Consider the following 15,869-nt stretch of genomic DNA (forward strand, 5'->3'; position numbering starts at 1 on the left):
CGGGCAATTTTTCCAGGAGGAGCATCTGGCTCGCTGGCAGGCTCCCGAGGCAGTTGTGCTGGCAGCTTCCACTGAGCCTGTCCTGTGCTCGGGCCGAGGACATGCCGCTGGGACTGCCTCCCCTCGAGGAGCCGTGTCCGGTGCACGTGTGGGGCCTCGGCACGGCATGGGGTGCACCAGTGCTCCCCGGAGCCTGCTCCTGCCGACCCCAAAGCCCGGGGCTGCAAATCCCAGCAAAGCCCAGCTCATGCCAGTCGTGATTTGTGCGTGTTTTAGTGGCTATCTGTCAATGTCTGTGTAAGTTTTCTTCTGAATTCCCAGAGTGGTTTATAACTTCGCTTATACCAGCAGATGGTAAATGTAAGGTGACCTGCAAGACTCAAGGGTGAATCTTGATGCAATTGAAATCACTGGATATTTATACCTATAGAGACATGATTTAATCTGTTGGACTGTTTGCTAAATTCAGGGTAAGGGTGACAGTCTCCCTACCACCCTAAAAGCATATTTGTTATTCTGTTAGTCATTAAGAGCAGATATGCCCAAACTTCTTCTATTTCGAAGATAAAACTCCCTCCTGAGCCCCACTAATTGGGTTCACCTCCAAGGCTGGGAGGCACTTTAGTCTCCGTCTCCACTGCTTACTCATCCATGTGGTCATTTCCCAGTGTTGCTGATAGCTATTGAACCTACTCAACCAATAACCATCAGGCGGTAATGAACTTACTTCTGACATAGGATCAGATTTGAACAGACAATTCAGATTCATAAACCTTTATCCATGTTCAATGTTCAAAATGAGGAAACTAGATATCCAGAGACTATCTAGGTTTTTTATTGCCCTTTGCCAGCCAGTCTGTCTATTAGAAATTCTCATGGGTCATTCCAAAGACAATTGTGATATACAAGGTTTTAACATGAGCTAAATTTATTTAAGCAGAAGCGGCCTCTGTCACACACAAGCCTCTTTAAACACTCACTTAAAAGAGAAACACACTTGTTATAAGAGTGTATTAAGCAGGGATTTGCCTTCAAACTTCCTTCTCTTTTGATATATTTACTGAAGAAATATAGTGTTAAGATATTTTTAATATTAACTAAGCTGCCTGTCACACTAATCAGACTGTTTTGAATATGATGCCCCTGAGAAACGCAAGAACATTGTGCTATAAAAAATATGCATCTCATACATGACATCACTTGATCATTTCTCATTTCCATTTTCCAGGCACCCATGGAGTTTTATTACCGTTAAAGGAAATCCCTCCTCTTCTGTTGAAGACCACGTTGAATATCAAGGTAATTCATGCACAAAATGCTGGCTTGACATTATCTCTGGAAGTTGTTGGAGTTATGGCTGAGACTAATTTGGTCAATGGCGGTTGACACTGCATTACATCGAAGCTGTGAGGAATTGATGGTTGGACATATTGAATTGAATGCTCTCTGTATATGTTGCTTCTTCCCATTAATGCAGCTGAAGCAGCTGAGTGGGGTATAACCTAGGTTATCCAAACCCTGAGATAAAAGGTGAGATCCTGCACCAGTGTAAATCCATGTAACTCTGTTGAGCTCGGACTCTGCCTCTCTTTGACACAAAGCTATGGAACAAACCCAGTTCACACCAGCTGAAAACTTAATCAGTGTATCCTGCATTGGTAGCCTCAAATACTCCTGCAAAACCACTTTCTTGCAAGCTGAAGACTTTTGAGGCTGTGTCTTTTCATGACGTTTTCAAGAGCAGCTAACAACATGGCTTGCTACAACTTCAGATAAAAATAGTAGTATATTACAAATCTTTTTTTTTTCTATCCTCTCTTGATTTTTGAAGATTTTTCCTCCTGATTGTCCAAGCAGTTATAAAAGTGTCTGAAGCCTCACTCCAAGATCAGTAAATTTTTCTGGAAGTTGTGCAGCGCTAATTCTGGATAACATAGCCAAAATATGCAAACACACACTTGGACCATTACCTTTTCAGTTCTGACTTTTATCGATTGCTTTCAGTGATTTTACCAATGTTTGGTTTTTTACAGGTCACAAAGGGTCAGCTGTGGCCAAAGTATTCAAACTATTCAAAGCTGAGAATGGAGAACATTTTAACGTCTCTTCGACTAGTGAGTGGGTTCAAGGTAAGAGATCTGTATGCCATTTAACTCGGTGGTAGACAGTTGACAAATAGGGTGAATCATCCTTTTTATTGCAATACTTTTCCATTTGGGAAGAGTGGACTTGCTAGCTGCTATTTACGTCGCTGCTAACCCAATTAAAGAGCACACACAGATTCTTTCCCCAATTGTCTCCAGGACTCTGAATAACTGGGATCCTTTTTCCTCACTGCACTGGGTATGAAATTCCATCTTTTATGATCTGAGAGATCACATACAACCTCTTACTTCTTTTGACTGCATAGTCATCATGTCCATGTTTCAGACAACATACAGTAACTGGTTGTAACTTGATCTGAAGATCAGAAAAGGCAGCTAAGGAGGACACAGATCCAAAATCCATACCTATTAATAATGCTCATACTGCTTACTCCAATTATGTAACTTTTAATAACTCCGCTCTCCCTTGGCTGGTTACACTTCACGGCATGATTAAAAGCGGCTGACAGACTGGCAGGAAGAGGCAGGAATCAGACCGTCAGCGAAGAAACTTGTGAATGATATCTGAGATCATATTATGCTTCATGCATTTTTGCTGCATTCATTAATCTTGACTTTCAAGTGACTTTTCTTGTTTGCATTTGTCTCCAGATGTAGAATGGACAGAGTGGTTTGAGAAGCCTGATAAAGTGAGATCTAAGGACATGGAGAAGCTTTCTGACTTCAAATCTGCTCATCCTGATAAAATCTGTAGGCAACCCATTGACATCCAGGTAGGCTAGCTTACCACTGGCCTTAGAGGGGCGAATCCTCTTTGGACTGACACTGAACCCCAAAATAATTGTGCTTGTCAGTAATTTTTGCTTCTAAATAAAAGACAGCGATTATTTTACTGCTCTAATACATAACCAACAAGATCTGGTATCCAATCTTGTATCATTCTGAGACAAAAGTTTATAGAATTGAGCTCCTTTCAGTAAATTCCGGCTTCTGGCCGGAAAAGGAGTACAGATGGGGTCATGGACAGCACAGATGCTATCATGAAATATGTGGTTCCCTGCTGGAAGATTACAAGGAAAAAACACATGAAAATTTCAAAGTTCTTAAATGGTCCTGGAATGGACCCTACCTAAAAAATTAATCGCAAAATGTAATGAGATGGTAAAGCTACCAGCTGTAGTAGGTTGGAAAAAATGTTGGTGAGCTTGCAGCCATTTCTTGGAGTCAATTGTTTTTTCTCTGTGGAAAGAAACTTGAATTCTTTTGGGGGCTAAACATTATAATTATGCCATCAGGCCAGCATGCTGAGGAGGAGAAATCATATACCTTTTCTGAGACTGCAAAAGCCTCTTTAAGGCCATTAAAAAAAGCAAAAACTGAGCTTTTTCCTTTTTTTTGTAAATGCTTATAAGTCTACCTGGTAAAACAACTACAGCAGAAGCATTGTCTAGCAAAAGACAATGAAATACTTCATATCTGTGGGAGGCTGAACCTAAGGTTCCTGCGTACTCTGAAGCGGTGGAGTTCTCCTTATTCACAAGAATGCGGCTATTGAAGTAAACGGGATTGCTGACAGTATGAGCAAAAGTTTCCAGGGCTAGATGTTATAAAGAATCTCCTCTTGAACAGAGAGGAAAAAAAATGCCCTATAGCTTTCTGCCAGGTCTTAGCAAATCCACATTAATTTCTGCTTCCATATACATATATTAGAAGTGACAACTCAGTTCAAAACAGGGGTCAGATGTTTGTTATGATACAGCCCCTTCTAGCATGCATATTAAAAGAGAAACAAGAAAGATATTCTTCTGTTCAAGAAACAAACCTTTTTTCACCTTCTGTTAAATGACAGTTACTTTTTTTTCCATGTATATTAAAACCAAAACATTTTTCAGTTTATCCTGCAGATCTTAGGGCAAATCCTCAGGTAGTGTAATCTGGTGTTGCTCATTGCCTTCATAAAATTACACTGATTTATAGCAGCTGGCCTGCTCCAGCTATGCTAACTACAAGAAAATTGAAGATACGATAATAAAAACAGAAGCATGGCACAGCCAGAGGCACATTCCTTCAGCTGACGGTGCTAATCCTATACATGGCAGCGGGCTGTATGCGTTAATAAGGAAGGTCTGCCTGAGTGAGAGAATCAGGATCAGACCCTTCATTGAAAGATGGCTTATCTCCTGGTGCCTTGTTAAAATGCACGTGTTCTTTGGATTGCTCAATGCAATGCATCACATTTTTGTGAAAGGGTCAAGAGAATTGCGAGCTATAGAGCCGGACTGTGAAATTTAACATGACCCTGAGGGGTGACATTGCCCCAGCAGGAACACAGGAGAGGCTACATATCGCGCTGCTTCTTGGTATGATACAGCCTTTTTTCTCAAGGCAGCTCTACAGGCTGGTACTTGTAAGTGAGAAAAGGCAACCTCTTCTTGTTCCTTTTGGAGCAATAGGTATTGGAGCAGCTTTGGTTTTTTCTTAGAGAGCCTGTTCCATGCAAAGAAGAAACAAGACCCCCACCTCTTTCTTCTGCAAGCTTCAGACATAGTCTGGCCACAAGCAATGAAACGAGTGCAGTGAAGAGGCTTAAAACCATGAGTTCATTTGGGTGCGAGCATCTGTGTTCAGTGTTTTCATCTGCCCTCAAACCAATGGCAAGAGAAAATCTAGGGCACCAAGGCAGATGTTACTGAAGCTCAAAATACTCCTCCCAAAAAAGCACATGGTCTTAATATAGATACAGGAGAAAGGCATGCACCTAGCAATAATCCATGCAGCTTGCGGATAAAATGGCTGTGTTTGAGCACCAACTGCATAGTACTCATAACAGTGACCCTGTTTTGTTATACAGCTCTTGTGCATCACCCAAAACAAAGCAAAAGCCTCCTCTGACAGCATTGATGTTTTGGTGAAATCTCTTCACCTCAAGGTATCTCCTGTTTTATTTTTCTATTCTCATTCCAGGCAATGACGCTTGATGGAGCTAATTTAACAACGGAGGTTTTCTACAAGAGTGGCCACGATTACAGGTTTCTGTGCCACGGCAAGGACCAGACGGGCGAGGGCTGCCAGAACTACAGAGTACGGTTCCTGTGTGGCAGATCTGGTATGTGCCCCGTGTTTGAAAGCCAGACCAGGGAAAATCTGAAATACTGTCTTCTGATGACTGGCTCTTGTTCGGTGTAAGAACAACTTGAGTAATTTCCCAAGCTAAAGCTTTGGCTGGGCTATGGACATGGAGACAGATAAAATGGCTGAAGATTTATCTCAGGAAAAATTCCTAAGCGCTAACAGAGACAACAGGGTGGTGTCTCAAAAACCCATCAAGGCTATGGCAAATACTTGGCAAGTCCCTTCCTGTAAATATCTTGTCTTTTGCTAAAGCATTTTGGAATGAGGTAGTGGGTTAGTCAATAAGAGTGTGCAAAGACAACAGGTTTTGAAAGTAATACTTTGTTTTGTAGTTGTTAATTCCAACACTGCTGTCCCTAACCTTGTCATTAGATAGATCATCAGGATTCTTTGGCGCTCAGCTGGCGGGAAAAGGAGTGTGGAAGACGGTTGTTTTGCTGGAAAAAACAGTCATTACGTTAAAGACCACTTGGCTGCTGTAAATAACAGTGCCCAGCACCCACAAGTGCTGCTGCTAAGTGGGTGTGGTGAAAATGAGCCACTGAGGGCTACATTTAAATTTAGTCCTGGGGTTAGTGGAAAATCCACCTGCCTGCAACTAAAGGAAAACACTTTCTTGTTTGCTTGCTTTCCAAGCCAAAGCCAGTAAAAAGCGTGTTTGGAAGAGTTAACTGTTTTTTGTTGCATGAGGAAATCATCGTTTTTGGTGGCGTTCCAGGCAACAACAACAAAAAAAAAAAAAGAGCAAGCATTTTCTGATAAGATTAACGGAATTCTCCACCCTTCCATTTTGGCTTTTCAGTGAAACCAAAGCTTACGGTAACCATTGACACCAATGTGAACAGCACGGTCCTGAACCTGGTGGATGACGTGAGCTCATGGAAACCTGGAGACAGGCTGGTGGTTGCAAGCACTGACTACTCCATGTACCAGGCGGAGGAGTTCCAAGTGCTGCCATGCGGAGCCTGCAGACCCACCCAGGTCAAGGTAGCAGGTAAGGTGCTTCATCTTGTCATGCTGATGTTGGCAGTACACAAATTCTGTCATTTGCACTGAGATAACTCCATGAAGAATTGCGAAGATCTGAGACACCTGAGTTTGATGGATAGTTTTTAGGTGCTTTTGGGAAACATAAGCCTTTCATGCTTGAAAGCCATCTAACTTGAGTCTGGTTCCTTTCTGCCTTCCCTTTTCATAGCCAACTCCATTTTTTTGTCCCCAAGCACACTATTGAATGGATGTATTTATTTAAGAGAAACAAATACAGGTCATGTATTTGAAATGTTCAATTTTACATAACTGTATTTGAAAATGTATCACTTCCTAGAAAGCAGGAGATGAGCACAGCTGATCTGAAGAGTGAGCTAGGGCAGGAGCAGACCGTGAGCGACTGTAAGGCTATGAAGTAATGTGCAGCTGGCTATCTTCCTAAGAAAGTTATATTTAACAAGAACTGTAGTCTTACATTTTAGAAATGCTGTTTTGTACGACTGAAGCTACTGTTTCTCTTTTACTGTGTCTCTAGACGGCATTGCTTAGAGGTGATGTATTAACCAAATATTTCTGGCATCACGTGGCAAGCGAGTTGTCCTGAGCCACAGCACTGGGGGAGATGGAGTCGGTAGAGTGCTGCGTGAGTTAGTCTGAGCAGGAGGAGCAGGAAGCTTTGCAGAGCCACAGCATTTTTCTCTTGAAGGTGACTAGCTCAAATCCAGAACAAATTGCTTTTGATGAAAAGACATGGCAGACTAATGATTGCAAAGTGGCCTTCAGATACCAAGTCCAGTTAAGTAGCATCGCCATGATGAAGCACAGACTATTACCAATATGAGCATAAACATGAAATCCAGGGCAGGAAATTGGCATCTCCACTTGAGTCTGTGAAGTGGTCTTTTCCTTCTAGAACTAGGTTTTGGCACGCTGATAAACAGAGCATGGAAATACCACATGAACCGCCTCTTCTGTGAATAGATCAAGAACTTCTAATTGCTATACTTTACAAAAGCAAAAGTTATTTTACAATATAAAAGCATGTAACAGCTGAGGCCGTTACAAAGGCACCATCTCCCTGGTGGTAAATCATACATGTTACGTTACCTTTTGCTTACACAGTGGCAATTGCTTTAGGCAGAGGTTTTGTCTGCATTTACAGTAAGATCTTTCTGAGAAACCATGAGGGCACTTGGAATATCCAATGCACCGGGGGGTTTGCTCAGCTCTGTGAAATGAACTGCTTCACCATTATCTCTGATGCAACATCTTCTGGAAGGTACAAATATACTTCCTTTGGCAACTGCCTCCCCACAGAGCTCTAGCCATTCATTGTTGGATGGCCTGAAAGAGAGATGTTCATCAAGCCAAGAAAAATGTTATTCACAGTTTGAATGTATCATAGTCTTATGACTTAAAATGACTAGTACTTTCAAAGAAGACACATGTCCAAGTTGAATATTTTTCTTGAGCAACTTTTGAGCTATTGGAAAAACTGTACCAGACTAGTATGATACAAGTCACATCGTGAAGATGATCTTGGAAGATCGTCAGTAAAAATAAAGATGGCATAGGAATATTTCTCTTAGGCTTCCCATAATCTAATGGATCTGTGAAATTCATGTAATTGCATTTATCTTCTGCAACAATGGCAACTAAGTTAGTTTAAGGAAATGAATAAAGGGTTAAAAACAACAAAAAAGTTCATGTGAATTTCAAGTAAAGGAGCAGTGGGAACACTTGTTAAAGTAATTGTGCTCTTGGTCTCTGATCACTCTGTAGGAGAATTAGGACATTCCTTTTATTACCACAAATGACATGAACACCAGGGCCAAAGTCTACCCTTACTTATATCCAGGCAACTCCATTGACGTCAATGGGATTTCACTGATTATGTAAATCAAGGCAAAATCTGGTCCAGTAATAAAAATCACATCCAACTTTCTTGTAACAAAAGCACATTCACACTAAAAAATAAAATAATCTGCCTGATTCTAAGTTCAGTCTAGATGAAATAAAACCTGGGGAAGGCTGAGATCTCCCCTGCCTTTAGGAGCCAGGAGGTCCCTGAGCTGCTCTATGCGCGGCCACGGTGTGACTTCATCCATTGCCCCGTGCTGTGACAGGCAGCCAGAATAAGGAGCACTCATAAGCCAGGGGGTGGGTGCTCTCCACACCTCCTCCCCTCCACGATGCCTGCAGCTGCCTGCAGCCTGCACAGCTCTGCCTGCGCTCTCCCTGCCCTGCCTGGCGAGCGGCAGTACCACGGCGGAGGGTTTTGAGGTGTGCTCATCGCTGGAGGAGGCAAACGCCACCGCGCTGAGCGCTTGGCTCACACTGAAACCTGTCTGTGCATGGGCGTGCGTGTATAAGTCTCCCATGATCAAGTGCTGGCTTTGGGGAAACTTGTCGGGATTCAGCTAATTACCTGTACTTCTGCCCCAGCCTTAAATAGAGCTTTATTTGTCCCAGCGGCTCAAACATCGTGGCAAGCAATGGGCTGGCCTCTAGCCTTAGCACGGGTGAGCAGCCCCTGCACAGCCTGTGCTTGCGTGGCTGCGTTAGGTTCTCAATTGCATGCAGAAGACATTTGTCATAAATGTCTGCCTGCCTTTCCCTATGTGAGAGCGTCAAGATTGCTTTGCTCCTTCTGCAAAAAGACTTCCACACAGATACATCTATATACGCGGTCTCGGAGGGATGTCATTTCTAGTTACTGGAATGGCCTAATTTTCCTAAGAGGTTTAGTTTAGCAGCTGAGAACTCCAAAAGTCTGCCCTTTGAAAGACAAATGATAAAACTCTTCCTACCTATGATGGTTTATTTCCCTTTCAATCTTCATTTTTTTTCCTTTCCTTTTTTTTTTTTTAAACAAAAGCTAAATGTCATGTCTGAGCTACTTAAGAGTCTCTTTGTTTGAAAAACGGCAGAAAACCTCTGCTTTGTGGACAGACAATTTGGTGTGGCAGCCACTTGGCATACCAAGGTTTAATTATAATTGATGCTCTCATCGTTTAATAATATTTTAATAGACATGGTTTAGCGTATTGTGCCAAATAAGGCAAACTCATTAGTAAGCTCATGTCCTATTTATATTTGATACTCCCTGCTAAAAACTCACAGTTGCTTTACTTGCTAGAAATGGATTGATTAGAGGCCGGTCTTTTCAAAAGAACTTAAAAGCATAAATACTCAATTGCCATGAGGTTTTTGTAGGGTTTAGATGTCTAGCTGTGAACTTCTGCAAATCTCAGTGTAGAAAGTGAGGGAGGGCACCCAGGTACTGATCTTGTGCACTCCTTTATTGGCATAATTACACTACTGTCAAAACCGCGGCTCCCATGAGTAAGCGTGGTTTGCATGAGGGCTCAGCTCTGCAGGTCCTGCTCCTGGTCAAATGGTTGCTCGCTTAAATGGAACTTTTGTCTTCACTTGCCTCCTTTGTTTAACTTTTTTTTGCTTGTCATTTTTGTGTCTAGATTATTTTCTCTGTGGGAACAGATTAAAACCGTTTGATCTTCCAACTTCACAAGGTTTGGGGAGGGACGACGGTACAGGGCAGAGGGAGGGAGGAGGAAGGAAGGAAGGAAGCAAGGGCTGTGTTGTTATGATAGAACTGGATAGTAGGAAAGAGCAAGTATTTTGTCTAGTTTCCCTGGGAAACAAGTCTTATCTGCATCTTGGTTGCTCTGTATGAAGTTACCTCTAATGCTGATAAGTTTCACCATGGAACAAAAATGATGAAACGCTCTTTTGTGCTCCTATATGCTCTTGATAAAGCATGAAAAAACTATTTGTGCCTGGCATAATTACTCCAATTATCCCACATACTGGTGAATCTATGATTACAAGCACACGTATCTTAAATCCTGCTTATTGGGCTGCAAATACTAGAGAGATATGGAGTTCAGTGTGATCTTGTTCACGCAGAGAACTTTGAATTAAAAATGTAAATACATAGTTGTCTAACAACTTCACGGCCTGTGTCAGCATTCATCTTGTGCTGTAAGGATGGGAGAAGTTACTCCGCTATGCAAATTCAGATACTTTTAGGGATTCAGGAGGTTCTGTTTAGAAGCTGGCATCATTTTGTCTGGAACTTGCCAGAAGCTCTTTTTTTAAGGCAACCCTGGTGCTTGAGGGCTGGGCAGGAAATGTTGTGAAATGGCCCTTTCTAACAGTCTTTCAGAGCTCTTTTTTCTACCTTTGGGCATTGCCTAGAAGCAGAGTTGAAAGAAACATACTCAAGTTTACATAGCAGTTCAGAAGGGTGGAGTCTGGGCCTGATTTAAGTAAGGATTTGATCTGTTTGTCCACCAGACCTGCCTAATCTTCCCATCCCAGCTGCAAGGACTTACATGTCAGGATAAGGAGAGGAAAAACCTGGAAGGTCAGAGAGGGAAAACCTAAAATATACAGCAGTATGTCAGTAGATTGCCCAGTAGCTGCTGCACAAAGAGGGCACGAGGTGGGACAGGAGTGGGCTTAGGAAAGAGCGTGACACTGCCATTGGGATAAAACACTAACAGACCTCACAGAGACCTCTCAGCGCTCAGTTAAAGCCAGCACGAGCAGAGGCACTGCCCTCGGTCCACATCAATCCTCCTGTCGCACCTATCTGCAGCAATAAGATCATTTCAGCCTTGAAACCAAACAGCTACAGAGGCTTTGATCCAACCCAGCATTTAAGTATACGTTTAATAATAGCCACATGAACTCAAGGCTCTTCACACTCCTACAACAGAGGGTGTATTTCTGAACTTTGCGGGACACCATGCAGGACCATGAGGGAGAAAAGGGATGAAGGGCTGTAATAGGATGAGTTACCCAGCAGGAAACTCTCCCAAAAAGGCTTAGTTAGCTCTAAGTTAGCTCCTTATAAGTTTCATCCTTTCTGCTGTATGTCTTTTTACTGGAAACTTAATTTTCCATGTAAAAGTTATGAATCGGAGGAATATTTATTTGTTAAGACACCAGGTTGTACTGCATGACTCAGGAAGCTGGTCAGCTCACCCAGACCATGCTGCACTGCATTACAGGCTTGTAGCTTAGGGATGCAATAGTAAACCCCGTCAGGATAATTCAGAATAATGAGGATTTGACAGGATGCCTGTGTGAACATTTGTTGGTTATTAAATATAAGCAATAGGGGCATTACCACCAGTGGTGACAAATGTTTGACAAAAATGCTAAATCTGACAGAGGTCTGGGCTGGCATCTACAATGAGTTGCACTGATTTTTAAAGACAACCTGAAGGATTCACTGTCACTGGATTATGTGGGTTGAACAGGCAAGTTCATGTTTAGCATTTCCTTTAAAAACTCCTGTTTAGGAAACATTAAAGGACCGTGAGAGAGAAGGTCTTAGTCTCAGAGACCCCAAAGGAAAACAAAAGACCCTCTAGAGAAAAAAAAAATCCAGCAGCATCTTAGCTCCACTTTATCTTCCCCAAACCCAGACCTCCAAGTGCCTGTTTCGCTTCTGAAAGGGAGATTTAGCAGTTTGTGTCATTTAGAGCCAAGGCATTTAGGAATGCATGAGTGTACCTGGGAGGGTTTTCAGAGACATCTGTGTAACTCGCAAGAGCTGAGCACTCTTCCACATCTGTAGCAGCTGAAATAGTTTTAAAATTCCACCCTTCCTAGGTTTGATAAGGCCCGAGACCCAAGTTTTATGGCTAGGTTCAAGTATGGCAGGTTTTCCTGGAGCTTTGTACAGTTTGGAGAGACTCTGCTTTGGATTGCTATGTTGACATAAGCATGCCCTTGATTAGTGGATCATCTGTTTACCTTAATGCATACTTTCTTTTAATAATTACCTTGTCCTTAGCAACAACTGGTGACTTTAATAGTCACTGTCTTGAGTAATAAGCATGGAAATGTGCTCATATTTTGCTGAATCAAGACTTCTACCAGGCAAGCCCACACATTAAAGAAGTTGTTCCCTGTGAATTTACATTTTGGAGTAACTGGAGGCACCGGTATGACAAATAGAGCAGCAAACCCAGGGCGTTTTTCCTAGTCCATCACACAGGCCTGTTGTGGGAAGATGTAATCCGTGTCACTGCAAGGCTTTGTTTGGTTTAGATTAAAACATGGCACGAGCCTGGCTTGCTGGCGAGGCAACATCTGTTTGTGAGGGATGCAGCAAGACCAAGCCCAAAGGAGGAGATGGTGAATCAGTAACCCCTGGGTTTGTTAGCGGTTGGGCAATCACAGGCATCGGCTTTGGTGCTGAAGCAGCAGACGCATTCCTCCCATGTTCAAAGCACAGTGTTGCCTTTCTGAGTATCAAACCACTTCAGTGCCGGTTTGCAAACCCCTGGCTTGGGTTGGCCCATGATCAGCGGTCAGGGTCTCAGACATCGTGGCTGCCCCCTGGGAAGGCTCCACGTGCTGGCTGAAGGGAGATTTAGCAGTTTGTGTCATTTAGAGCCAAGGCATTTAGGAATGCATGAGTGTAAGCAGCACTGTTTAAGCAGCCTAACTTCAAATTTGCAGCTCTGCAGAGTGAGATGTTCCCATCCCCATGTGAACTCCCTGAACTCGCCACGGAGCAGCCTCTGTTGGTTTTTTTTCATGCCCATCACTAAACGTGCCCCAGCGGCTCCCTGGAAGTGCCATGTGTCTATAAATGCACGTTGTGGTGCTCCCGGCCCCCTGGGAAGTGCTCGGTGCTGGTTTCCAGCAGGCATTTACAGTACCTGAGGGCTCCCGTGCCAGGGTCTGCCTCCCAAGACCCGTTTCAGGAGCACGGCCCCATTGCCATGGGGAGCTTGAATTTCTGGCTGCCTCAAGGAGAGGTTTGTTTTTCAAAACTCTGTTAAAGGAGCTATTATTCAAAATCCACTCTTACATTGGAATTGCTTTCTATCTCTCCTTTTATCTCCGAACAAGTCAAGTCAGCAAAAGCACAAAGTGAAAAACATGCACCCAAGAAGTTATATTTAGAAACTGGTTAGTATTTAACATTCCTGTCAGTGCTTACGCTATTTTGCATGTCTGGACTGGTGTTAAATTAAATTAAATACATGCAAGCATGACATTTATTATTCTAGGGCTCAGCATATGAATAACAAAACTGCCTATCTAATTTCACTGCCACAAATCCTGGAGATGTGGCTTGAAATAGGATGTTCTTACAATTATCTGAACTCCTTCCTGCATTTCAGTAAATCAAGGAAAGGTCAGCTCTGGGGGAAACTGAAAAATAACAGCTTAAAAACAGTTTCATAACGACGAGCTGTGTTGCTTAGCAGATTCACTCAAGGGTCCAGCACGGGGTATCCTTGTGTGGAGGACACTCACTGCAGCAGCTTTTTTAATGTATGTGACTAAGGGAAGCAAAGCTGCTTTTTGGATGGGCTGGGTCTGGTTTTGGCCACACACCTTGCTGAGGCTTGCTGGCTTCAGGGCAACAACAAGGGGAAGCCCAGGGCTTTTCTAGGGAGGCAATTGCAAACATGGGCGAGGGGCAAAGCTGCAGCCCCTTGCGGCCCCTTGTTTCTGGGGCTGAGCACGGAGCTCAGAGGAGCCTCGTCTTCCCACCGCAGCCCTGGGTAAAAGCGTCCACCTGTCCTGCCATCACCACTCCTCTAGTTAATGGAAAGTGTTTTTTCACGTGATCACACTATCTTGAAGACGGAGGTGCCGAGGCAGAGGGCACACGTAGCGGTGCGAACCCCGTCCCACAGCGCAGCAGTCTCGGAGCAAGGCGGAGCACTCACCCTTCCCAAATCCCAATATAACCATCAAACTGCACTACTCCCAGCTCCAGGAGAAAGAGGGAGTGAATGGTGTTTGCTTATCTTTGTTATAAAGTCAAAGCATCATGTTTTGGTTAAAAACAAGGCTGTTTCAGTGTTCAAAATCCTCCCCTTGACTTGGCACCTCTGCTTAAGCATAAAGTGCTTCACAGCGATAGTCAGGCTTCAGGCTTGCCATTTGTTTCTGATTACTGCTTTGAACGATTCCACTGAAATTAAATACATGCAAGTGTAGCATTCCTTAAAGTTCAGTGTTTACTTAAAGAGTTTATTACTTATTTTTACTGGAATAATACAGAATGTAGTCAGTAAGATGAACCTTTTCCCAACTGCATTCTCTGCAGAAAGCCGCGGAAGGAAGGAGGGAGTATGAATACGTTTGAATGAAATTACAGCAAAGAGATTATTTTGCTTTCTAGACATCCGCACTGCCTGGACTTCACCCCTTTCTGGTCCAGCCAGGGAAGGCTTTCTGTGCTTTTAACCCCTCCATGGAGACAGGTGTGTGTGTGGAGGAGGTTATAAGCAATGTGGCTTGGCAAAGGGAGATGTGGCACGGGGTAAATGGAAGATCCCATAAACTCCGACTACACCAGGGCAGAGGGAAGTGTTGAGAGCAAGTTGGAGACGTGCGGGTGGATCTAAAATTGAGAGGTTTGGGAGGGCAGGCAGCGGGAGGTTTTGCAGCCCACAAGCTGGATGAGGGGTTGCAATTGTCCAAAGCCACAATTTCCACAAGGCTTTCTGCCCAGTCCTCTCCTTGCTTAGATTAACAGCCATGGCATTAGCAGGGTCAGACTGATGCTCGCCTGTGGGCAGTGCTGTAGGATCTGAGCAGCTCCCAGGGTCTCACTATAGGAAATGCTGTGCTAACCTTGGGGATTTAGACTCTTCAGTAGCTACATCATCAATTTTCTTTGCATTGGACATTCATACAGAACTGATTGTTATCCAAAGCAAAAAGTTCTTGAGTGATCTCAGTCCCTTTTCATGTTCTTGAGTGAACTCAGTCCCTTTTCAAGGTAGGAAATGTGCTTTGTCTAACAGACTGTCGGTTTAACTCCCTGGCTAAATGAAGCAACTTAAGACCAAAAATCCCACTTCCTGTTTTACAAATATCTCAGCAAGACCTTGGGTGCCACCTGTGCTCCAGCCTTCCCTCCTTTGAGATGTGGGCCAACAGTTTTTGCTGACTCAATTACTCCTTTCATTATCACGCCAACCCCACCAGAGGCACAAGGGGAAACCAGCAGCATTGGCAGAGTAACCCTGAAACTGGATCTTGTTCCTTTAGGAAAAGCAACATACCTCCACATTGGCGAAGTCATTGACGGTGTCGACATGCGGGCAGAAGTGGGGCTGCTGAGCCGCAATGTCGTGGTGATGGGCGAGATGGAGGGGCAGTGCTATGAGTACAGCAGCAAGTTATGCTCCTTCTTTGATTTTGACACCTTTGGAGGACACATCAAGGTAGGGTTGGAGCCCTCTCCTTGCACTTTCCTCCTCCCAGCCACACCTTCACATACCAAGGAAGCCAGGATGCAGAAAACCTGCTGAGCAAACATCCTCTCCCCACAGTGCAGCAGATCCACCCCGCTGCTGCTGCCTGACCCTTGGCTTTGAAGTGCACCTCACGCTCCTGCAGACGTTGCTCAGCCAGCCACGCTGATGCTCAACCCATCCAAGATACAGTCTCCACATCCCGATCCCAGTTTTCCCTAGATTCTGGTGGTGCTCAGCCCAGGGACTTCGATTTGAGCCCAGCTGACTGAAACTCATGGAAAACATTAAATGCAAATTATTTTCCTTCTAAAAATAAGTCAAATGTAGCCATGGCAGCAGCGGTGGGATCACAGAGCAACTATGGTCCCCTTAG

At 43.8% G+C, this 15,869-nt stretch overlaps 1 protein-coding gene across 2 annotated transcripts in view; it reads left to right on the plus strand.

Annotated features, from left to right (window-relative positions):
• The window catches only part of CEMIP (cell migration inducing protein, hyaluronan binding), a 53,148-nt gene that overhangs the window by 8,322 nt on the left and 28,957 nt on the right, over nt 1-15,869 (plus strand). For both annotated transcript variants that reach the window (XM_009330896.1, XM_009330897.1), the window contains exons 6-11: nt 1,229-1,299; nt 2,034-2,129; nt 2,757-2,878; nt 5,070-5,211; nt 6,040-6,231; nt 15,288-15,463. In XM_009330896.1, coding sequence (XP_009329171.1) covers nt 1,229-1,299; nt 2,034-2,129; nt 2,757-2,878; nt 5,070-5,211; nt 6,040-6,231; nt 15,288-15,463 — 799 coding nt within the window. The remainder of the gene's footprint in view (nt 1-1,228; nt 1,300-2,033; nt 2,130-2,756; nt 2,879-5,069; nt 5,212-6,039; nt 6,232-15,287; nt 15,464-15,869) is intronic.

Source organism: Pygoscelis adeliae, unplaced genomic scaffold, assembly GCF_000699105.1.
Source record: "Pygoscelis adeliae isolate BGI_AS28 unplaced genomic scaffold, ASM69910v1 Scaffold318, whole genome shotgun sequence".
Lineage (NCBI taxonomy): Eukaryota > Metazoa > Chordata > Aves > Sphenisciformes > Spheniscidae > Pygoscelis > Pygoscelis adeliae.